The sequence below is a fragment of the Bombyx mandarina genome, chromosome 02, assembly GCF_030267445.1.
Source record: "Bombyx mandarina strain Sakado chromosome 02, ASM3026744v2".
Classification (NCBI taxonomy): Eukaryota; Metazoa; Arthropoda; class Insecta; order Lepidoptera; family Bombycidae; genus Bombyx; species Bombyx mandarina.
Genome location: NC_143209.1, coordinates 202,172 through 227,110, shown reverse-complemented (window position 1 = coordinate 227,110; position 24,939 = coordinate 202,172). Strand labels below are relative to the sequence as shown.

The 24,939-nt window shown below is 39.6% G+C and overlaps 2 protein-coding genes across 12 annotated transcripts in view; one reads left to right on the top strand and one right to left on the bottom strand.

The window, feature by feature from the left end:
* The window catches only part of da (transcription factor daughterless), a 42,499-nt gene extending 34,438 nt beyond the window's left edge, over nt 1-8,061 (top strand). For 8 of the 10 annotated variants that reach the window (XM_089734524.1, XM_028187141.2, XM_028187136.2 and 5 more), the window contains 4 exons: nt 114-203; nt 3,862-4,007; nt 4,696-4,805; nt 5,305-8,061. In XM_089734524.1, the coding sequence (XP_089590650.1) occupies nt 114-203; nt 3,862-4,007; nt 4,696-4,805; nt 5,305-5,493 (535 nt within the window). In that variant the 3' untranslated portion in view covers nt 5,494-8,061. Of the gene's footprint in view, nt 1-113; nt 204-2,363; nt 2,460-3,861; nt 4,008-4,695; nt 4,875-5,304 lie in introns of those variants that run through there. The other 2 variants (XM_028187137.2, XM_089734518.1) reach the window with 2 other exon arrangements.
* A 689-nt stretch (nt 8,062-8,750) lies between these two features.
* LOC114252508 (uncharacterized) lies at nt 8,751-24,618 on the bottom strand. 2 transcript variants are annotated; one of them, XM_028186988.2, is made up of 6 exons: nt 24,457-24,618; nt 16,110-16,202; nt 15,595-15,740; nt 14,713-14,853; nt 14,274-14,391; nt 8,751-13,688 (listed from the first exon to the last, which is right to left on the bottom strand). In XM_028186988.2, the coding sequence occupies exons 1-6, from the start codon at nt 24,470-24,472 to the stop codon at nt 13,666-13,668; spliced, it is 537 nt and encodes a 178-aa protein (XP_028042789.2). In that variant the 5' UTR covers nt 24,473-24,618; the 3' UTR covers nt 8,751-13,665. The 2 variants fall into 2 exon arrangements, with proteins under 2 accessions (XP_028042789.2, XP_028042790.2); XM_028186989.2 differs by having other exon boundaries at nt 15,595-15,725.
* Nucleotides 24,619-24,939: the final 321 nt, after the last annotated feature.

Here is a 24,939-nt window from a genome sequence, read left to right as displayed (position 1 = left end):
GAGTTTTAATGAGTTAGATGTTTTGAAGTCGTTTATAAAATGAATAAACTAATACAATAAGTTTTCACTAAAACTGTTAAGATGTTAACATATGATTTAACCCGCTGTGGCAGCTGCTCGTCCGCCGACGAGGACGACGTGGACCCCGACACCAAGGCGGCCCGCGAGAGGGAGCGCCGCCAGGCCAACAATGTCAGGGAGAGGTCCGTATGGGTACCGGGGGGACCGGGGGCGGGGTTGTGGGGCTGCGCGGTCGAGCAGGGGGGCGAGGTTGGGTCGCAATAACGGGGCTAGTGATGAAGTTGAAATGAGCCCGATAATAGTAGAGTTTTTGTTCAAAATAATGGAACACAGTTTATATTGAAATTCCCTAGTTTTTAGAGTGTTCATGTCAATGATTTATTTGTACGTATAATTTCATTAACATCCATTGTAAGCCGTTGTCATTTCTAAAAGAGCGAGGTTTGATTATTTACAAACTGTTCCACCGCGCCGAGCCCCCCTCACTCGTGCGCTCACGAACCTCATATATCTGGACGGAGGCGAATAAACCAATATTTGAGGTTTGGAGGCGTACTAACTGCGTACTAACAAGTGTATTCCTACATTTCAGCCGGTAACTTTACCAGCCCTAGGGTCTCGGGTCGGATGGAGGCCGCGTGCCCCCGGGGGCCGCGCCTGTACAGGGTGTCCCCACTTGGAACAAAATATTTAATTGTTACAAAGATTAATCTACATATATACATATAAACTATAGGTGTTTGAAAAAGCGAGAATATCTATTGGAAACTATTATGTAGTTTAAATAATACATCGCCATAATTGAAAGCAAATATTGTAAATTGATTTATTATACATACGCACACAACATCCGAACCGAGGCCTGCAATAATCCCGCGGGTCGCAGTGTGTTAACTAAGGTCCTAGGCGCTAGGAGCTAGATCTTAGGTCTATCTGGTCTGCTCTAAGAAGGGTCATCGTGCTCCCTTGCGGGGGCACGGAGCGGGCCTTAAGGCAATCCCCATTGCCCGGACATGAACTCCCTGCCAGAAAAGGCAGGGGTGAGATAGGAGGAGGGCTGTTCGCAACGTGCTATCGGTCGCAATTTACATCTATATGTACTTAGACATAACACGTTGGCTTGAGTCTGGTCAGGAGTGTGCGCCGTGCTGTCATCTGCTTGATTTTTTGTTTCCTACAAACTAAATTAACTACTAATCTACAACTACTTAAAACTAACTATACACTATATACATCAAGCAAACAACAGCTAGCGAACCGGATAGGGCCCGCCACCGGCCCTATGCCGTGGTCCCCCTTTTACAAGTTAGAGGGGGGCACGGCACAATTGATGGCGCTCACCCGCTCTGGGCTCCCCATATGGTGAAGACCAAAGCGGGGAAGGACCGACTTTTAAAAACTCCCCAAAAGCGGGAGTGGTCCGCCCACGGGGGTGGTGCAATGGGTCCCCATAGGGGGAGGTCTGCTCAAGAGTGCGGTTTGTAGTTTTTAAGCTTTCCACTGGCGCAGTAGTGAACGGTGGGGGAGGGGGCGTGTACGTGACTCTTCTATTGGTGTATTGCGCTCTTCGAAGTAAGTTTACGCACGATCAGCGAATTATCGGCCGGTTCAGAAGTTCAGAGATAGTAATGAGTGGAGCTCGGAACTATCGCAGCCGTGGTAATGTTGCTGCGTCACCCCGCGCGGCACCCGGACTGGCGTTCCATCTCATTCTCCGATTCAGTCTATTTTTTAAATATTTCCGGTAAGAAACATGGCCGAAAAATTCAAATACCCAACTAATTGCATTATTGAGAGTTCTAATTGAATTAAAATTTTAGGATTCAAATTGTGAGATTTTTTTTTGCACTCAAACTGCCGGCCCATCTTTTCGTCCAATTACTTGTCGAAATTATGGTTTCAAAATAGTCCTCCACTGTTTCGTTGCTTTCTTCTTGTGCTTCAATGTGTCTGCCCCCTGTCCCCTCCCCTCTCGTGCTGCCCTCTTGTTCGGAAATCTCTAACCGTCCTCTGCGTGCTACGCTGTGACGTCACGAACGTTCAATTTCGCGGGTAGTTTAATTTGAAAACTCATCTCCTTTGTAATGTCAGCTCGTAAATTTGCAAAGACAAGTTTCCTGATAAATGTAATTGTTTTCTATATTAACTGGTATTGAAGTGATCTTGCGTTCTTCTTCTCACGCCGATTTAGTGTTGTGACTCTGAGCTCTCACAAAATGCAATGAACAGAGAGCGACTTGATGAGGGCCGATGTCCACGGGCCTCCGCGTCGTAGCGACGCTGGGATCAGTTTAGTCTTACAAAACAAATCGAAACTCAATGGTATTGTTTGGTGGCGTCAGTTGTTCATCAGCGGACGAAGGGGATGATGAGGCGGACCCACAGGCAAAGGCTTTGAGGGAAAAAGAGAGGCGGCAGGCCAACAACGCGAGGGAGAGGTAAGTTCTCGTCTCTGCAGCCTCCTCTTGCCAGCTAGTGCTATTTAAAGAGAATCCGCGATCACCACTGAATGCGAGAGTCGCGTCCGCACAAATACATACTTCTGATTGGTGAGCGCACCACTCCACACAATGGACCGACTTGACTTGTTTTAGTCTTAAATATTACAACACTCGAACACTGTCTTCAGATGCTGAAATAATTGAAACGTAATCCGGAATATAGTAAATTCACAAAACAAACGAACTAAGAATCAAACTAAATTATTTAATACCGGAAACTACGTACACTTGTCAAATTATATAGAGCAGCCTTTCCCAAAGTGGGCGAAACGCCCCCTTGTGAGCGCTGCAGGCATAAAGGGGGGCGGTAAGAGACCCAGAAAAAAAATGGGGGTGTGGTGTAGAGGCTTGGAGGCAAATTGTAAATTCATCACTCTTAAACACTGACACACTGGGGGCGCTTAAAAAGAATTTATTCTCAAAGTGGGCAGTAGACAAAATAAGTTTGGGAATTCCCGATATAGAGTCATAATACTAAGGGAATCAAATATATTGTGAGTTGTGTCGTCTCGCAGTTTGTAGAGACAGCTTGTACGCATGCGCAGTAGTTGTATGGTACTTGTCAAGTGGCACACGTGTGTATGCAAACAAGCTTAAACAAACTAACCGATAGGCTTTGTACTTAAGTTTACAAGTACTATGCTGCTGCTAGCGAGATCCGCAGTTTCTCGCCGGATCTTCTCAGTCGCGTTTCCGATCAGGTGGTAGATTCTGCGAAGCCCGGCTCTCGCTAGGGCCGGTGTTAGCAACACTCCCGGTTTGAGCCGCGTGAGCTCACCTACACGTTAAGAACCTGAAATAGCCTCTCAAGGCTATCAGCATAGGTAGGAGAAAGAAAAAATAGCGAGTCCAGTATCGCTACTGGTGATGCTCGGGAACTGTTGTCCATAGACATTGAAACATTAGTTAAAATTGATGTATGTCATATTATTAACTCTTAATTAACTATAGAGCCCCGAAAAGTAATATCGTTTTCCTAAGTTTTGTATTTTTGTTAGTAGTCTAATACATATGATGTCTGTTACTGTGATTCGGTTGAGGGTGGTGGAACTTTGAGTAGGGGCCCGATTGACGCGCTGCATAATACGGTCAATATCGGTCCAGGAAAATGCTTTATCAAATCTTCAGTTAACACACTGTGACCCCGCGCGTTCATTGCGGTTATCGAACCATAGACGCGTTAGTAGATCACTTAGATATTCAATGAAGTCATGATTAGATTGGTTTAAATACTATCTGGTGAACTCGCACCGTCGGAATACGTTTGTATACTTCGGTGGGAGTAGCACTGGGCGCCAAGCTACAGGAGCGATGACAAATTCTAACCCCACATTTACAGGATAAGGATAAGGGACATAAACGAAGCCTTGAAGGAGCTGGGCAGGATGTGTATGACGCATCTCAAGAGCGACAAGCCGCAGACCAAACTGGGCATCCTCAACATGGCCGTCGAAGTCATCATGACGCTGGAGCAACAAGTCAGAGGTTGGTGCGCCCGCCGCTACTGTATCGTAGTGACTGTTAACACCCGGGGGGTCGCCCCCCGCCCCCTGAGCGTGGCGGTCAGAACTCGTTTGAAGAAGGACGTGTCGTAAGGCGGGGGATGCACCGGGGGGTTGGGGGAAGTTAATTTGACAGTCGGTGGTAAGCGACGAAAAAGGCATTGGAAAGGCACCGGCTGAACGCAGTAGTTCTAAGTCGTCGTGGCCTAAAGGATAAGACACGTCCGGTGCATTCGTGTTGAGCGATGCACCGGTGTTAGAATCCCGCAGGCGGGTACCAATTTTTCTAATGAAATACGTACTTAACAATAATTGTTCACGATTGACTTCCACGGTGAAGGAATACCATCGTGTAATAAAAATCAAACTCGAAAAAATTATAATTTGCGTAATTACTGGTGGTAGGACCTCTTGAGAGTCCGCACGGATAGGTACCACCACCCTGCCTATTTCTGCCGTGAAGCAAAATGCGTTTCGGTTTGAGGGTGGGGCAGCAGTTGTAACTATACTTGAGATCTTAGAACTTATATCTCAAGGTGAGTGGCGCATTTACGTTGTAGATGTCTACGGGCTCTAGTAACCACTCAACACAAGGTGGGCTGTGAGCTCGTCCACTCATCTAAGCAATAAAAAATAGTTCAATTATTAAAATTTCCATGTTACTCTTTCAGAACGCAATCTAAATCCTAAAGCGGCGTGCTTGAAGCGACGCGAAGAAGAAAAGGCGGAGGAGGCGCCCAAACTCCTGGCCGCCCCCCTCCAGCACTACCAGCCCATGCCCGTACGTCACCCACTCTCTACTTCTCTATCGCACTCTCACTACATTTCTTATTAATAACTAGCTGACCCGGCAGACTTGGTAGTGCCTCAATCGATAAATAAAAGACCTAAACTTTTGTATAAAATAAACTTAAAACAAACAAAAGGAATCCGTCCGACGGATCAAAGGAAAAACAAAATTGTTTGTTTTTATATAATTCCGAGCATTTTCATATTTATCTACCTGTTAAACCTTCTCTGGACTTCCACAAATAATTCAAGACCAAAATTAGCCAAATCGGTCCAGCCGTTCTCGAGTTTTAGCGAGACTAACGAACAGCAATTTAGTTTTATATATAGAGATTTCTAGATTTGGGTGCATTTTACTTTTTTAAGTATGGGATATTTTAAATATTTTTGAAACACAAAAAAATATAATAGTAAACTAAATAATATAAATAAAACTATAAATTATATAATAAATAAATAAATAATACAAATAAAATAAAACTGTATTGCAGGGTATGGGACAACTACCGGGCCAACCCCCACGGGCCCCCCGCAGCAATAGCGACGCCCCCCGCGTCCCCCGCCCCCGCCGCACTGGCACTGCCCCCCGGCGCCGCCCCCCGCGCGCTGTAGGGGCGCCGCCAGCCCCGCGACCGGACACTGACGACTGTGTTCGTTCTGTTGCTAAGTTTTTATTTTAATTTTACTTTTAAATTTCCTGTTGATCGGGAGAATGGGATACATTGCGTATTTATATAATATATTAAGTTCCCCTTAGCGCCGGTGGGGGGGCCGGCCGGGGGGCGTTGGGGGGCGTCAGCGGCGTCGCGCCCCCCCCGCGGCAGTGCTCAGTGAACATCGGACTTGTTTAGTACATAAGTGTGTACAATATTAGTAAATAGGAATATACATAGGTATATACATATTATATATATGAAATTTTACATTTTCATTGCTGTGACTATTGACGGTGTTAAAAAAGTATTTGAAATTTATTAAAAAATCAAGTAAATCGTATTTTGTGTACGAGGATCGATGTTACGCATGCGGGACGCGAGCGACGCCGCGCGCCGCGCTCGTGACATTCCGCTCGGTGTCGGGAGGAGCCCGCGGACCTCACCACACGTAGCCACATTCTGGGGCCGCGCGGAGTCGACTGCACGATTTCAGAAATCTGTAAAATATTGATTTAGTTACTTTTACAATAATTATATATAATTATAAATTAAGGAGAAGATATCTTTAATTAAGAGGTTTTTTTACATTATTATTGCGACAGGCGCTCGCCCAGCGACTACACATTTACATTTGTATTTGTTTGAAACTGAAACTATGATAATCATATTTCAATCATCAATCATTATTTCAACTAAGGAATCTTAGTTTACGTTAAATCAGTGTGACGCGCGTCACGCCGTCACGCTGCGTCGCGCCTGTGACGACGCGTGACGCAGCGTGACGGCGTGGGAGGAGCGGCTGCTAACTTAAGAAAGTACTTAAGTTTTGTTTATTATTTTTGTACAAAAACTCCAGTGAAATTCAAATCGAATTTTGTCGATTTTTTTAGATTTATTTTCACGTTGGGTCCCGAATCAGACTAAAAGTACCGCTCATTAGAGAGTACAGCGCGGGCCCCCGGGGGGCCGCGTCATGTTCGCACGTGACAATATAGGGGGACATAGTTTTGTTGCACAAATATCTCTCGGCACACATCACTGTGACATTTTTTGCATTTTCAATGAGAATAATTTTGGTGAGAACTCTTGGAGTGATGCCCCGGGGCCGCAGCGCGTGCCGGGGGGTTGGGGGTGGGGGCAGCTCGCCGCTCGTCGCAACGTCCGCGCACGATTACAATTTGTACTGGACCAGTTGTTTAGTTATAACGAGTAAAGTATAAAGTTGGCAGTCGGCTTCGGTAGAGTCGTTGAAATAAATATTTATTTTAATTATTAAATTAAATCGCTCACCGTGTTATTGGTTGATCGCGCGGGTGGAGACGGGAGGCACGCCGCCCCCGGGGGCTCGGTCCGGCTCGTGATGTAACTTGGAGATCTAGACCTATTCACTCACCCAGTCAGTCAAAGAATAATATGATTATACATGAGATCAGATCGAGTTAAGAGTTTGGTAAGATTTAGTTCCCTGAAGGTCCCCCAGCCCAGTCGCAGGCGGGGACCGGGGGGGCCGCGGGACCCACATGTCAATATTTTGATTATTTTTTAAATTAAACAATATCGGTATAGGACCGCGCACCTCAGTGAGTCAGCCGCAGCGGCAGATGTTCTGTTCAATGTATAAGTTTCTGTATTATATAGCGGTAAGTTGTATTGTTAGATTACTTTTTCATTTAATGTTTAAACGGCTGCTTTTCCGTGATTTGATTTTACACTCGGACTCCAACTGTACTGTGTCGCGGGCTCCGAGTGTCAAATCGAAGGCCTCACGAACCTCAACTGATCCGGCGGCAGCAGAACACTTACGATCGAATGGATCGAGTTTAGAAACTTTATTGGTTGAGCTTTATTTGTTACCCATGTTGAATCCAGTTATATTCACATGTCGCGTAAATATAACTCCCGTACATTCTTATACAATATTTAATAAATAGTCAATGCGACGTATAGTATGAAACATCCATATATTCTTTATTGCAACGCATTAAGATCGACAGTCCACTGAGGAGTCTGTTGGCCGCGCGGACGGCGAGCGACATCTGCTAGGGCCGGATCCGGCCGGCGGACGCCGCGTCGGGCGCGGACAGCCGCCGGCCGGACCGCGCGCATCCGACAATAGCTTGTAATCACTCTCAGAACGTTCGTAGTTTTAGTTTGACTTTCTTCCATTTTTTAGCGTAAAATTAAGTTTTTATCTATAATTTGTTGTCTATGCGTACTGCGTATGTCGTATCTTATAAGAGTTTTTTTTTTATAATTATTTGTAATCTGTACGCGTAAATCTGTAATTTATTTTCGCAATATTTTGATGCTCAGATTTTTTTTATGAATGGTCAATAAAATAAATGTGGCACTCATCCGCCGCTACATCCTGGAGATTGTACAAAATGAGGCTTTTGTTATTATTATTTTTTTGTTTTTTTTCTGTTTTATTATAATGGCAACACTAGCAGCCCAACACTGTACCATAGAGCATTTGATATATTTTTCTTTACAATTCAAATGCATAGAATAAAAATGATATAATTACAAGAAAGGTCTAATTATAAAAATAAATAATATTAATTAAATATAAATGTGCCATTCATTTTGCTATTTCTGAGTTTTATTTTTCTACCTACATGGACTCTCCTTCCTCAAGTGACGGGTGACAGTGGTAAGTATTCTCCACACAAGGGACGCTCTGTGGTCGTCTCAACGCCGAACTGTTTTTTTTCTGGTGGTAGGATCACTTGTAAGTCCGAAAGGGTAGGTACCACCGCCCTGCCTATTTCTGCCGTGCAACAGTAATGCGTTTCGGCTTGAAGGGTAGGGCAGTCGTTGTAACTATACTGAGACCTTAGAACTTATATCTCAAGATGGGTGGCGTATTTACGTTGTAAATGTCCGTGGGCTCCGGTAACCACAACACCAGGTGGGCTGTGAATTCGTCTACTCATCTAAGCAATCTCTATATATAAAAATGAATTGCTGTTCGTTAGTCTCGCTAGAACTCGAGAACGGCTGGAGCGATTTGACTAATTTTGGTCTTGAATTATTTGTAGAAGTCCAGATAAGGTTTAAAAGGTAAATATATATGAAAATGCTCGGAATTAAATAAAAATAATAATTTGGTTTTTCTTTTGATGTGACGGACGATTCCTTTTGTTTGTTTAAGTTTATTTTATACAAAAGTTTGTCTTATAATTATCGATTGAGGCACTATGAAGTCTGCCAGGTCAGCTAGTAAAAAAATAAAAAAAACCTGTCCGCCTCGGAAACATCAACAATGAATGAAACAAACATTTGTCTTTTTATCTGATTTTATTGGAAACAAAATAATAATTATGCTATATATTGCACGCGACTGTACCCATACTCCGCGATTGAGCAAAACGCATTTTCACTTACAAACTGTATTCAATTACATGAAGAATCCGTTTGCAGTCGCCTGCCGACCACCTACAATATACATTTGATACTATTTCATAGTTTGAACGCGCATCAAGTCAGCGCTTACAATATTTCATAACAAAATTGTCATAATATTAAAGTTTTGGATCCTTGATAGATGATAAAATTTTATTAATCTATAAATGCATTCGTGAGGATCGCAGTTAGAATTGAATATGCAATTTCGAAAAGGGCACATGTCGCATATTTTGTCAAATACGTTTTCAATTGCTAATTAACACTAAAAAATATCTCAAAAATTGATATTTTAAATTTTACACTGCTTTAGAAAATAATCAATATTTTTCATTTCCTGAACATTTTACATTTTCATGGATGTGCCCTTTTTGAAATTGCATATTCAATTGATGTAATGTTCAATACGCGCACTGGAATCTTAACTGAAGAACATTATTCACTTTATTAACGACGAAGGTCACTTAGATACATCTTGATATGGAGTTCTCGATGAGATTCAGTTGCAGAGTTCAAACGGAATGTTATACTAATGTACATTAAATCACAAGTCATCAGTCATCGCTCGGAGGGCGCGCCGCATCTTCAGGACGCGCCGCCGAGAAATGAAATTAGATTTACAATTGAATCCAATTTACAGGACACAAGAAATAATTAACTTCAACTGGTGTACTTCCGTTTACATGATTTCATAGTACATATACGCGATCAAAGGAACATAAAAATATACATTTAACAACAAGACTACATACAACGAGTGCAGGCCGCGAGACGGACCCCTCCAACACTAAGCAACCGTCCCGGCTCGGCTCAAACGTCACACATTCAATATTAGTTGCGATCTCGGGTAAACTGTCAGTCGGTTCGTGACGTCATATGATCCTATATTTCGCATTAAAAACTGTATAATCTCAAAACCTTCGATCAATAATACTACTAGATTCGCGATTAGCGCTTCAAAAACGGCCCGAAAAATAAGACCACAAATAAATTTGTGGTCTTATTTCAAATTAGTATGGTCCAATCATAGCCAACACTAAGACGTCAAAACGCTGCAATGCGCGTTCAAAAACTGAGTAAAAAACCACCGTAACACCAAGGTTTTGGAAGGAATATCTTTTTTTGGTAAATTTATATTATTAAGTGTTTTTCATAAAATAATAAACACAATTATATTGTAAATAAAACACAATTTACGAATATTGTAATTGTTTGGCCAATGTTTGCAACAAGGCACCAACTATTGTAACAAACATCACCAATTCTTGAACAGGGAATGCATAGAGTAGTTTTGTTATTTTATAATGTTATTTTTGTTTGTAGATTTCCTAGTAGCCCCTTGTCGCTGTGCACAATGGATATATATTGTCGCGAAAGAAAGAGGAGAAGAAATATAGAACCCTTATAAAAATTCTAGAATTGTTCAATGGTGGTGGCAAATCAATGCAAAAAAGTATTAAAAACAACTTTATATGTATGTGTAAATATTTTAAGCGTATATGCTGAAAAGGATTTGTTTTCTGGGGGAAACGAACACAGCCATAAAATAAGCCTAAATTAAACTGATTATAGAAAAATTCATTGATATAAGATTACATTATATTTGTAAAAAAGAAACCGCTCATATAAAAATGACTTCTAAAAGACAGCTTTATAACAAACTGAATCTGTTTAAAGGTAATTAAACCTACATTATTGTTTTAATTACTTCTGTATAAAGAATACGTGGAAAACATGTTTCGTGTTTCCTTTCATATTTTTTTTACTTTATTCAATTTTATTTTTTATCACCTATTTGTTGTAATAGCGGCAATGTAAAGTATTATCTACTACTTTTTTGAATCGGTCAAAAATAGTTGCAACCATACAAAACAAATCTAAAACAAATATGTATATTCTGCAACTCTATGTCTTTCAATACTTACTGTGTTCTGAGCATTGAAATGTAATACCAAGAACTACATCTAGTTCCACAATACAATAAGCACGAAATTTTAAACAAATATTTTTAACCTTATAAATTAGGCTTTAAGTATCATTTTAGAATAAATATTTTTGTACTGATGACTTTTTATGTTCAAGTGACATTTTAAATTTATTCCATAATATTCTTTTTCTGACGAAAGGACCTAAATACATATATTTTGCAATGGTAATTAAACTTTATGTTTAAGTATTAAGGTTTATAATAAACTGAAGTCGTTAACATTATTAAACTTTTTTCTAAGAAATGAAGATGTTTTCGTGTCTGCAAACGTGGCCACTGGAGCGTCTTATTTTTGTTCCTGATCCTTAATCTAGTACTATTATTGATCGAAGCTCAAAACTTACTAATTTTACAGGAGCATCTTTTAAAGGTTTAACATTTGGTATTTTTAATATTTAATCATCTTTGCAACATTTATTTTTTTATTTTTTACCAGTTACATTATCTGTCTTTTAAAGTAATATAAAGTTATGTATTAATTTTGTTAATAGTAGTCAAAATATAGGTAAACAAAAAAAAAAAAACTAAACTGCGCTCTTTTGACAGTATTTATGAGAAAAATACTGGTGATACCAAATGATTCCGCATATTAACTCAATTTTCGAATATTTTTGGAAATTGTACATTTTTAATGCGAAAAGACGATTTGGCATCCGACGTAAACTTTTAATCAAGGACTATCGGCGACTTCATAACAAAATAAAGTACACGGGACCTCGCAACAGCTGCTGTTGTCATAGTTATCCCGCCACACAATGCGGAGCGGCCGGCCGCTGTGAGCACACAAGAGCACTGCTGAACACAATCACGGCTGCTTGTTAGTTGAAATTAATAGGGGGGCTCGCCACAACTAGGGGGTTACTAGCTAGTAGTTTTTCAAATCAAATAGTTACAAAATAATGAGATTCACTTATTCGAATAGTTTTCCGTAACTACGTCGTTGATCACAAGAGAAATGTTTCAATCGAAACATTGAACATCAAATACATATATTTTGCTTACGGGAACAGATTGTATCTATTATCTACAAGATAAAGTTTTCACGAGCGCTGAATCCGGTCGCTCCTAGCATTGACTGTGTAAATATATAACTAAGTGACACGTGAGCACGTTCTTTAGTTTCAAAGCACAGAGCCCGGACTCCGTGCGAGAGCGGCCCGGTCCCGCCAGGACTCGGCCACTGAACCGCTCTAGCTACTAGATATGTCCATTATTTAATTCATTGCTAATACAGTTTATTAATTTTCCAAAAATTGAGTGAACAATTTTCTATAAATATTTTTTTTGATTCTTTGACGACGTAGACTTGTCCGCGCGCGCGTCTTTTGGCAAATTGTCATTAAAAGGATCGTCAATTGCGAATCGAAGTTAATTTTGTTTATTAGCGATCTTCAACATTTTATTCGTCAAAAAAAATCCATTTCCGCTGCGGTCCGTGGGCCCGTCCCCGCGTCGGCTGCACAAGCGCAAAGGGCAATAATCACAGAGCTGTCAGGTTTGACAGACGTCACGGCTGACAGATGTCAAGTATAACGAGATTCGAACGTCTTTCGATGCGTTTGTCATTCCGCAAGAAACGTTTTGACAACAAAACGAAAATAATAATAATAATAAAACATTCTCTCTCACTCGCACGCCACGCACAACCATTTGTTTTTAAATATATTTATTCATTTATAACTATATATTCCATTTTTGAGTTTTATTAATAAAAAATATATTATGTATCATCACTAGAGACGAAATATTTCGAAAGCGGACAACTTTCTGTTTTACTGAATTATGATAACAAAATGGTTTTATTTTATTTCAACACTATGTTGATCCTGGAGATTCGTTTCTGTACGAGTTAGGAGCCGGTCGAGTCAGTGAGGAGCCCGCGGAGGGACCGCGAGGGGGAGGGAGAGGGGGCCGCGAGGGGGCGCCACTCCCGCGTGCGGTTCAAAAAACAGTTCTATATTGACAAAGCCGATTTACTTTGCTGTTTTCTAAATGGCTATTTCCCCTTTCCTAATAATTATATATTTTTTATTAATAAATGAAATTTGTAATTAAATGTACTGCCTGAAATTTCACTCCGCGCCGCCGGCACCGCCACTACAACCCCTCGGCAATGTCAATAACAATGCTAACGGGTTGCCGGCCGAGGTCACTCGACACGCTTCACATTTATGCCAAAATTAACTTTGCTCATTTGAGGTCAAAGTTTTTATTGAAACATTTGGAGCGCGGCGCGGGGCCCGGGGTGCGGGGGGCGCGGGGACACACAGTACAGATAATGATTAATAAATCTAAGTTAAATCCGTCGTAGTACTGCACGGCCGCCCCGCCGCCCCCCGCGCCGCCCCGCCACCCCCCGCGCCGCCCCGCCACCCCCCGGGGGCGCCGCAAGTCTTCAGACCATAAAGGAGGATGTGACGCAACTCTACTAGAGTCTAAGCCGCGCGGTTGACAGTACTGAGTACACATCTGTGAGCCGTTGTGATAGTGATGCGGTGAGCATTCCTGAGAATTTACGTTTTGTTCATGAAATAGTTTGTTCTGGATAGCTTTGATCGACAGTGTGTTGCGGCCCGCGCGCCGCTCGCACACCGACATCCAACTTTATGGCTGTTACAGGGAGTGCGGCGACCTCACACGCCCACTATTACTTCCGGTGAGTCCGCAGATACAGTAGCGCACGCCGGGGGCGCCGCCCTGCGTGTAGATTGTGTACAATAACTAGTCGGGTCTTCTCGAGGCGGGCTGTGCAGGCAGCGGGGGGCGTGCGACCGTCCGGCGTGGCCCGGGGACAACATTATGATCTATCGTCTATAACTAGCGCCACCTGAAACAATATCATCATCTTAGCTGCAGTGGCATCGGTGTTTCCACAATGAGGGGAAATTAGGATCCATAGGGGGAGAAAAAGTGGAAGACATTAAAAGGGGAAATTGCGGAAAATCATGGGTAAAACCTAGCTTAAAATATTGCGGTAAATTGCGGAACTATTTTTTCATGGACTCTACGGTGGACTAGCGTTACTACACTAGGGTCAAAATAAAAAGCTACAGCCGAAAAATTTTTAGGGGGAAAAAGCCTGAGAAGGGGAAATTTGAATTGAGGCATTGGGAAAGGAAATCATTAAAGTGGATACACAGTGGCACGGCGGCAGTTCACTTGGCAGCTGGTGGTCAGCCGCCACTGGAGGACATATGTATAGAATTAAATTAATTTCTCAAGCTTTCCGCCCAGTTTATAGAAGCAGTTCTGATAGTTCATACGGTCGGCTCACAGGGGCGCCGGTCGCGGACTCGGAATGTATTCACGTGACGGCGTCTGTGCGGGCCGACCACCTATTCACTGTGTACGGTATCTTTTGATTCGGGTTCTGTCCACGTGGCTCCGACTCCTCGGCGCGCGGTATACTCACAGCACTTGGTGCGGCTGCAGCGCGGCGAGGTGCGCGGGGGAGGGGGGCACGCCGGGGGGCGCGGGGGGAGCAGGCTCTGCGCCAGACCCTCGAACCGACCTCCGGCTTCGAACCCGTTCTGTAGGGAAGCATTACCACTCTGCATTTATAAAAGTTCATCAAAAAATTTATTTTTTAGACTAAGTAAGCTTTTAAATTAATATAATTTTTCTGTAGGTGTGTGTCCCTGGAATCCACCTGAATGAAAGGACCGATTTTAATAATGTGTGCGACGCGTGATACGGTGCACCGGACACCATTCCGCAGGCCTCCGCCACTCTCAGCGATTTGTGGTGAAATTATAAATTATTGTTCAAAGATTCAAAGAAGGCTGCTCCGCGAGGCTGGTTTTGTGCACAAGCAGACGTCGCCATCCGCAGCCGCGTGTGGGGATAGCTACCGGTATCATGATGGTGGGGCGCAGCGGCTGGATGGAGGGCTGCACGGCCGGGTAGTACGGGTAGTACTGCACGGGGTAGCCGATGTACCCAGGGTAGCCCGCCGCCGCCGCCGCGTACATTGCCGCCGCCGGGCTGTACATCTGACGACACAGACAATTCTCATTCAAAAAAATCTACTTCTCAATCTCAATCGGGGTAATCGTAACCCTTTACGGGGGCATGGAAAGGTCCTCGGGACGAACCCCACTACCCGGGCAGAAGCTCCCTGCCACGTAAGGCAGGGGTGGGATGCTGCTGGGGGGACATTAAGGGGAGGGGGACTGTTCGTAGTGTGTTCGGCTGGACAATCTACTTGAAGTTGGATTTTATTTAAATACTGATTCAACATCAAACAGACTGCTTCTGGGAGCGCCACAGGACGGAACCTTTTTCTTTGCCTCCACCTTATCCCACTAGGTAAGGTCGACACTGCTAATTTTTCTCTTCCATTTTCTTCTATCAGCCGACAGCTCAACACTCACTCCTCTTTCTCTCATATCGTCATTCACACACTGCATCCGTGTCTTCTTCGGTCGACCTCTTCCCCCACTACCTTGCATTAACATTTCCATATATCTCCTAGTCACTTGCATCTCCTCTCTACGCATCACATGTCCATGCCACGCTAACCGTCCGCTCTTTAATTTGTTGATTACCGGGGCTACTTTCATACTTCCTTTAATATACTTACTTCTTTATCTTGTCGATTCTTGTCACTCCACACATCCATCACAACATCCGTATCTTAGCCGCATGCTCTCCTCTTTTATGCGGGCAGACCCTTTTTGTATTTGTTTATGTTGACTGCCTAATATAAAACAAAGAGTACAAAGCGCGGTTACCGGTAGCTGCTGGCTAAGGGCCGGGATGGCCTGGTGGTGCTGCAGCTGCTCGTAGGGCGGGGGCGCGTACACCCCCCCGGCCCCCGCGCCCGCGCCCCCGAACGTCACGCCGTACGGGGAGCCGCCCGCCACTGGAAAACCCGCCACTACGATGTTTATTTCAACACTTTATTTTCATACTTTCATTACACTATCTCTAAGACTAATTCTATATTTTATATTATATATAACTAATATATTTTATATAACTAATTTATTTAGTAATGTGAACTACTTATTCAATGCTATTTTTTTTCTATTAATTGCCTACATAATCTTAATATATATAAATCACGTGTCACGTTGTTTGTCCGCGATGGACTCCTAAACTACTTAACCGATTTTAAATTAAATTTGCACACCGTGTGCAGTTTGATCCAACTTGAAAGATAGGATATATAAAAATGTTTAACAGTCGCATGTATACGAGAAGCGTTCCGAACAAGTAGTGCTAGTATGTCGGCGTCCGTTCTTACCTCCATACTGCGGTGCGGCCTGGTGGGGCGGCGCCGGCAGGAACGGTCCCTGCGGCGGTTGCGGTTGAGGGTAAGCGCCGAGTGGCGGGGTCACTGGAACAACTGGCACTTCAAAATCGCGCAGTGCAACCCGACCGTTACCTGCGAGCCCCCGCACCGCACTGACCGCAACAATAACCTTCGCATTCCAATTACGGTTCACACTACCCGCGTATTGCGACCAGCAAAAGTTATAGTTGCGTTCATTGCATGTGGTACAGTACCGTTGGGAAATGAGGTTTTGATTGTCATTATGGCTCTGGCGGTACGGACAGTGAGCGGCTAATGTTGCAGCTAGTTCAGTGGGCGAGCACACAAGCTAATGCTCCCATACACACGTAACAATTCGATCAACTAACCAGGATGAGAAATAAAACATTTAGTACACATAATTCAGTAATGCGTAACATCAAACGTTCAAACACAGCGAGCTGGGTAACATTGCTGAATTACAGAGTTCATCAAATTGTAAATTATATGTAGATCAAAACCTCATTTGAGTCTGCGGTAGCGGTGCGAATGCTTCGACGGTCGGACGCCGAATGAGCCGCGCCCAACCCAAGCCCTTACATTCACGCTTGACGTGACGGTGGCGCCATGTTGAAGTTTATAACCCTGATTTCACAACATTCTGAACTAAGCTTTCTTATGGGTCTAAATCCCAACACGGCCAATGCGGAAACGAATTATATCTGATTTATTTTTATGACTGACATAATCGGTTTAAGATTATTTACTAAGTATCGTTTCGTCTGCGCGACCCGCCACCGACGTCAGTGTTAACGACAAGCGATGCCCATACAACGCGACCACTGTATGCCGACCGCGCTGCGTGACACCGCGTTATAAATACTTTACAATTCAATTTTAAACATTTCAATTCTTATTTTTTCTTCAGTCACTTTTGGGAATCCCTCGTCGCGTTTGTCACACTGCACGATTAACATTCACGGACTGAACTTAAATTGAATTTTGACGCGATCTAGACAATCAATTTGACAGCTGTCAAAACTGTCAATCTAAGTCGGATCCGCGACGGTAGTTTTTCGAAACATAGATATTATTGGGATGGAAAAGAAAACTGAAACAAACAGCTGTGTTTTGAAAAACTTATTAGTGGAGTGACAATGCTTTGGATCAGACAAAAAGGACTTTACTTTCTTTGTAAAAACAAAAAACAAAAAAAAAACGAAGAGCGTTGTTTGAAAGACCTTTTTAACGGATCCAGTGATAGTAAGTAATACAATTTGGTAGATTTTATCGGTTTAGACAACACTGATCAATGTGCTGGTCTTCTACCAAAGTTATTTACAGATGCAATTCATTTAACATGATCACGACGGCTCAGGAACACTCACAATTAAGAGTTAACATACACGCCAAGTTATAAACAAAATTGAAATTAATTTTAGTATAAGGTGGCCGAACTCTGATCAGTCTAACACGCGCACATATCAAACCAGCGATCGAATTGTACGATTATAAGTGTCTTACAACAAACAAGTGTATGTTATTCTTCTGAGCATTTTATTATTATAAAGATTAAAAGACAGTGCGTAAGCCAACGTGACCATGCGTTCTTCATTATTAAATTGCTTAAAATAACAATCACACAGAAGAATCATCATTTACATTTAAAACATTTTAAAATATTGTGTGAGATTTTGAAATTGGGAGATTAAGGTGACTTTATTCTCTTGTGGGTAGACAGAAATATAGTCGCCACTCTATGTGAAACGACTGCAAGTTCTTATATACAGCACCAGAGAGTAAGACAACTGCGTTCATTTGCTTTATTGTTAAAATTTACTAAATATGAAAAGTGAAATTCAGAAAAGAACCAATAACACTCATATGTCAAAGCCTCAAGAGTCTACCGCATGGATAGAGCCGGCACGCGTGCTTGCTGACGTGCACCTCTTTCTTCTACTTTAAGTGATCCTCAATTTTTGTACTGATTTAATATTTTGCCAATATCGCGAGTGAACGTACATTTTTTTGGAAAATAGCAAGGTTCGAGTTTGTTGCGCGACCATCGCGGTTATAAAACTACATTTCGAATCGCTTATAAGTATTTGGTTCTCACTGGCTGGGATATTTCACATCCTGTACCATACACGGAGTGTTGAAACTCATCAAAGATCCAGTGATCTGATCTGTGTAGTGATCTAGGTACACGGCAAGTCTCCCAAATTCAAAATCCGTTTACGTTGTAAGATAGCATCAACATACACTTAAAATTTTAATTTCCATTAACATTATTACAGCTAACGACTATTTCATTGTGTCGCGTACCAAGATTCGTCGTTTGATTAAAAAAATTACCAAACTTTAGGTCGGTAATTTTGCAGTTCAAACTTCGAAAGCGTTTTGAGAATGCGGTAAAGCGTAAAAATAAAATAAAAAAACTACACGAAAAATTATGATATAAGTGCGTTATGAAGGACACAGAAGCATGCAACGCTACACAACACAAATAAAACAACATGCCGCAAACAATATTGGACCCTGTCTACATCCCGGCTGGGAATGTCATGCTCGCGCAAACAATTCGTAACAGCATCTTTTTTTTTAATTCTACCACAAATCCTGGTATTCTTTGCCTTAGCAACACAAAACTAAACGGGTGATCAACAACTGAGGGTAGGAGTTAGCGACTTTTGCATTCCTTATTCGCAAACGCTTCAGTTTTCCTTAAAAAAATAAAGATAAAAATAATGAAATAGAATAGTATGAAACTGAATTGAAATTTTAAAGAACTTTATTTGAGAGTAATTTTGCCTGAAACACGCAAGATGCAATAAGTACCGTGTTGTTTTAATTAACTAGATCGACTGTTTAAGATTAATGTTTTCAAATTCAGTTTGAACTGGCTAGATCAAGTCATATCACTTCAAGCGTTTACGTATAATGAAATAACCATAATTACGACTTGTATTAAAAAGGTTATGTTACAAAACTAAACTGAACATTTAATTCTAATGTGCCTAATGAAATGAATGTATGTTTTCACAATTGCCATACTTCCCTGTCCTTCTGTTAAAGCCTATTATAGCATGCATAGTCTGTGGCACAAAATGCCACACCACAGACAAGAGGCGAATACAGATTACGCAGCGCTGCTTTCAATACCTTTTGTTTTCGAAAATAATATGGGAACAAATAGTTAAACGAATTTTTTGAATAAAACAAGCTCTCATTTTGCTATTTGGATTACACCTTAAAGTCAGGCCAAAATAAATAAATCGATTTCATAAATATTAAGTCCCAAAATTATATTGCTTGTTTAGGTTGTAACAATCTGTATTCGTTACTTATTATCCTAAACACACACAAACTAACATTGTATCATTCCCGTTCATTATATCTTCAAACCTGCTGTTATATTATTAGCGACGTCTCGAAATTTTATTGTAAAACTTGAGGGTGTTATTGCAATTTTAATTTGTATGTCGCGAACGACAAGAAAATTAAAATTTGATATTCTTGTACTTATATACATAGATAAAATACAAATAAACTGACAATAATATGTATCGGATATGTATTACATTGGTTATAATGTAGGTGTTGATCACATTTTTATTTTTGATAGAACAGTGACTCTGTTTTAAATTGTAAGTAAAATTCTTGTCCAGTATAGGATGATACCTACAGTTCTACGGGTAGTATGACCGTAGAGTTACTTACTTAAAATGTTGGAAATAAAACTTTTTGTATCCCATGGACTGTAAACAATATGTTCATGTAAGTAAGCAGATAAGTTTTAAAGGAATGCCAGTTACGAGATAGTGTTGTAGCTAACTTAAGGAAATAAGAGACATTTAAGGCATCTGACTAGTTTAATAAAAATGCAAAAGGAGTAATGTTTTTCATTAATTAGTGGATTTCCAGTGTTATTGCTATTAGCTTCCAAATTTATATCTGGAGACAATATTAAAATGATTTGTCGCTGTGTTTTAGATAAATCCGGCTTCATTTCAATTTATAAGATCTGTAGTATTATTTGTTAGGTCATAAGTAATTCTTATTTTTTATTTATTGAGTGCTGTGAGGTTGAGCGACCCTCTTTGTAAAATAAACTATGCTGCTGTAAGCTCAGCCATGAGAACTGTTATTGAAATTCAGGTTCTTTGGAACCTGAAGTAATACAGATGCATCTCTGGGTCCAGCAAAGGGTTACTGTCATGACCACTTCCACTACACCACTGTAACCATACACTATTGATGTACTCGTCATCGCACACTTATTGTCAGTTTGTTCACCACCACCTTTCGTACAACACTCCTAGAACTTAACTTTTAACAAACAAACAAAATCTAAACAAATTTCAAGCAAGACTCCATTTAGATTTCCTTTCAAAGTTAGTAAACACAAATTCTTAGTTTAGATAAAGATGTTATTTATTTAATTTTATCAAATCTGTAATTATTTCAATAAATGACATCTTTTGTGTTCAGCACAAAGTTATATAAAAATACAAGTCTCATTATCAGAGGCATTTAGTCTTACGTCCATGATGCGAAAAATTCAAATTCTAATTGTAAGGTTTCATAATTTTAAAATGTTATTATATTCTCCAAGTTGTGAAATTCAATGAACCAAGAAAAGTCAAGTAAGTTAGATAGCCTCTAATCTTGAGATTAGTTGAAGTATATAATTTTGTACTTGTTAAGGAGATAAACTATAATGGCCTTATTATGAAACATATTTATATCATATTATTTATACATTTATCATATTTTGTCTGTTTTAACTGATTGAAGCAATCAATTTAAAAATCAATATGCTGTAAATAGTCTTGTACTACATTCATTAATAAGGCCTTAATAATTGTATAGCTTTAGTTGCCTATAAAATCAATGATGTGAAAAATATATTTCTCATACTGTCTATAAAATTCAAGTTTTGGATGCTCCATTTGGAAAGGAGTGTGTGAGAAACAAAAAAGTGAGTAGAGTGTGGCAGGGAATATTGCTGTTTGGTGGTCAGCAACTGTCATTGATGGAAATAACACACTATAAATATGGTTATACTTAAAATCAAGAAAATTTAATACTTTTGCTAGTTAGCATAAACTGGAATGTTCGCTAAAAGTGAACATTTTACAGAATATTTTTTTTCAGATCATCAACTTTTTTATTAATTAAATATCCACTAAGTAATTAGCTTATAAAACTATGTACGAAAAAAACAAAAACAAACATCGACACCTCAATTAATTTTGTAATAAAAAGAAAAAAAAAAAGAAAATAATCAAGATGTCTCAACAAGAAGGCATCGCATATAGTTTTCTTTTTGTTCAAATAAAATTACGAGACCTGCTTGTTTAATGTAAGTGCAAAACTAGCAAAATTAATTAGTCATATAACATTTACTGGTTATTGTAGATAGATTTCATAAACTTTACTTAATGCCAGTAAATATCATAAATAGGTTAAATAAAATAAAAACAGAAAAAGGTATAATAAAAAATAAGCTGTCAACAAAATTAATTTTGAAGAAATAAATTGTTATAAAATATTAGCCATTTAATGAAAAACATCATTTTGTCTTTTGTAAAATAATAACCTGTTCAACTTTTTGAATTTCTAATTGCTTTCATTGTAATTTTTTTTTCAAAAGACAAAAATCACTTAAATTACAACTTATTTTTTAATATGATGTGGTTAACTAAAGAGTCTGGGAAGTGAAAATGACTTTTTGTTGTTTCTAGACTGAGGGTGATGGAGTTTCAAGATATATTTATGTACTAAAGTTCCAACAAAGTTAATAGGATTTTGATTATATTTTACTTGGCCATCTTGTGAGGTGACATGGGTGGGTACAACCATTCTACTTCAAAGCGTTCAGATTTTTTTGTTATTGCTTAGATGGGTGGACGAGTTCACAGCCCACCTGGTGTTAAGTGGTTACTGGAGCCCATACTTTTTTTTATTTTTTTTTTATTGCTTAGATGGTTGGACGAGCTCACAGCCCACCTGGTGTTAAGTGGTTACTGGAGCCCATAGACATATTTTTTAATTTTTTATTTATTGCTTAGATGGTTGGACGAGCTCACAGCCCACCTGGTGTTAAGTGGTTACTGGAGCCCATACACATCCACAACGTAAATGCGCCACCCACCTTGAGATATAAGTTCTAAGGTCTCAGTATAGGTAGAACAGCTGCCCCACCCTTCAAACCGAAACGCATTAACTGCTTCACGGCAGAATTAGGCAGGGTGGTGGTACCCACCCGCGCGGACTCACAGGAGGTTCAACCACCAGTAATTACGCAAATTATAATTTTGCGGGTTTGATTTTTATTACACGCTGTTATTCCTTCACCTTGGAAGTCAATCGTGAACATTTGCTGAGTATGTATTTCATTAGAAAAATTGGTACCCGCCTGAGATTCGAACACCGGTGCTTCGCTCAACACGTATGAATGCACCAGACGTCTTATCTGTTAGGCCACGACGAAATCAGAATTTGAAGAGCATCATTCATGTCTATGGGCACTGGGTACCAATTGATATGATGACCGGTAACCATGTCCTCATTTACTCATTAGGCAATAAAAACCATGCCTATTAGGCATGCTCCTGGGTTACAATTCGAACTTGAACAGATTCTATTGGAAGAAACTTGTTTGATCAAAGGATTTAAATTGAGCATTTTCACTTTCCTTGGCTCTATTAAATAACAAATGGTGGATTTCCTAATATTATTGTCTTTGTAGAAAAATTATTTTACTAAAACACATAAATACGATTTTTTGTGTCATATATTGTGTCCTTTTCAAAAATCCACCATTTGCACAAGTTACAATCAATAAACACATACGATCGTCCACACGCCGTTACGCACATATCATATATATAATTTCTCTAAATTTCCATTAAAAAAATGAAAAGAAAAAAGAAAATTCTATTTGATCATTACGTCATGACTAGTCGACGGCCGCGCGGCGACTGCGGTGGCGGCACGGCTCCTGTGAAGGGGGGGCGGCCGCTGGGAGGGGGGCGGGGGATTAACATCTGTTTCACTTCGGATCTAGGGCAAAACTGTTACAAGAGAGGGACAGGTAATCTGACTTACGTCATATGATATAAATATAAAGTTTGTATGTTTTTTTTACTAATTTAAATAGTATATATATCATGAATTTTGATTTAGTCTTTACTAAAATAAACTAGGTATTAAAATACAAATGTTCTTCTTACAAAATTTCAATTGGTTTAATTTCAGTATGGTTTCATTTAAAATTTATTACTAAAAAAAGGAATTATTATATAAAAAAAATTTATATAAGTAATAATATAGAATTATATAAAAATATAATTATATAAAAATTATTATATTTTGCTATTTTAATGAACTACTATCAGACAGTTTTGCCCTAACAATCCGATAAATACATCACGACTGAACCTTGTAGTTGTAGCCACTGAACTCAGTGGCTAATAATATTGTTTGTATTTTCTTAAACACTATTATTTTATTGTACACAGCCAAATAAAAAACATTGTAAATGAACTTTACCTGACTTTTTCATTAAAATAAAAAATTTGTTATACTTTAAAAAACCTTACTCTTTTGATTTTGAATTAATAAAGAAGATTTATTATTATAATTCATGTGGCCATGTTTTGATATAAATATTTTAAGAATCTCAAACTACAAAGCTCTGATAATAGCTGTTCAACATTTGTAAACATTTCAAGGCCGATTTTTGTAATTTTGTTGTGCAAAAATCATTAGACTTCATAAATATTATTTGCATACTGCTTTTTATGTAAAAATAAATGATATCGTTTGGAAATATTATTTGATTCTGAAGGCTTAGTCAGGCAATATTAATTTTAATAATACCTACTCCGTTTCACTCTCAATTTTAATAGGCACGTATTTTTTAACATTTTATTTGAGGGTATGCTCGTTGGACAATTTCTGAAATATTAACCAGATAAACAGAAATTTTATACGACATAGTTGGCACGTTTTAACCTGCATGTTGTTAAATCTGTTTTAAAGACTACGACAACTTTATTTGGTTCATATATTCTCAAGGAATGTCTCAATTGAATAAAGCGACCATCTTGGATTTCAGGTCGATCGATCTAGTGTAAGATCTACAACTTTACATTCTGTTGAGAATGAAACATACAATTGAATGCATTACCAGATCCTTTTACTTTTCTGTGATTTTAATAATGTATTTGTCAGCAAAAACAATTAATTCTAGGCCTTGAAATGACGTTACAGATGTCAAAGTTGTATAGAAATTGAGACAAAGGGTTTAATAAAAATTACGTATAAATACCTTTTTTGTCTGCCATTTATGTAACTAGAATGAATTTAAGAGTCACTAATGTGAAATAGTAGCTTTTATGTACTAGTTTTAATATAATCAATTTGCTATAGATTTCAAATTCAATAACGCAACCGCAGCGATGCACTCCTTTCAATGATTTTCTCTAACGAATGACTAGGGCTTGCATTCAATGCACAGTGCGTAGACAATGAGTCGAGCCGTTAACTCCATCGACTAAATCAGAACTAGTCGACAAACTGTTACTCTACGAAATTCTGTTTTATCGTCATCTAATTCAGTTAAATAAAAAATGCTATGTGCAAATACATGTTCACAGGAAAAGTTATAAAAAGTTTGGAAATTTTAAATTAGTTAGTCCGGAGACCTGCTACAAAACTATTACGATGTATCATTAGGGTGCGATCGATGAAGTTGTGTGAAATGCTATAAGTGTGTATTTGATATTTATTTTCATTAAATAGTATTTCATAA

Excerpts from the sequence above, each read along its gene's own strand:
- LOC114252508 (XM_028186988.2), bottom strand. Across the intron at positions 15,741-16,109 it reads GGCCGCACCGCAGTATGGAG|TGGCGGGTTTTCCAGTGGCG; the intron begins GTAAGAACGGAC and ends TAAACATCGTAG. Across the intron at positions 13,689-14,273 it reads CTGCAGCCGCACCAAGTGCT|GTGGCGCTAGTTATAGACGA; the intron begins GTGAGTATACCG and ends ATATTGTTTCAG.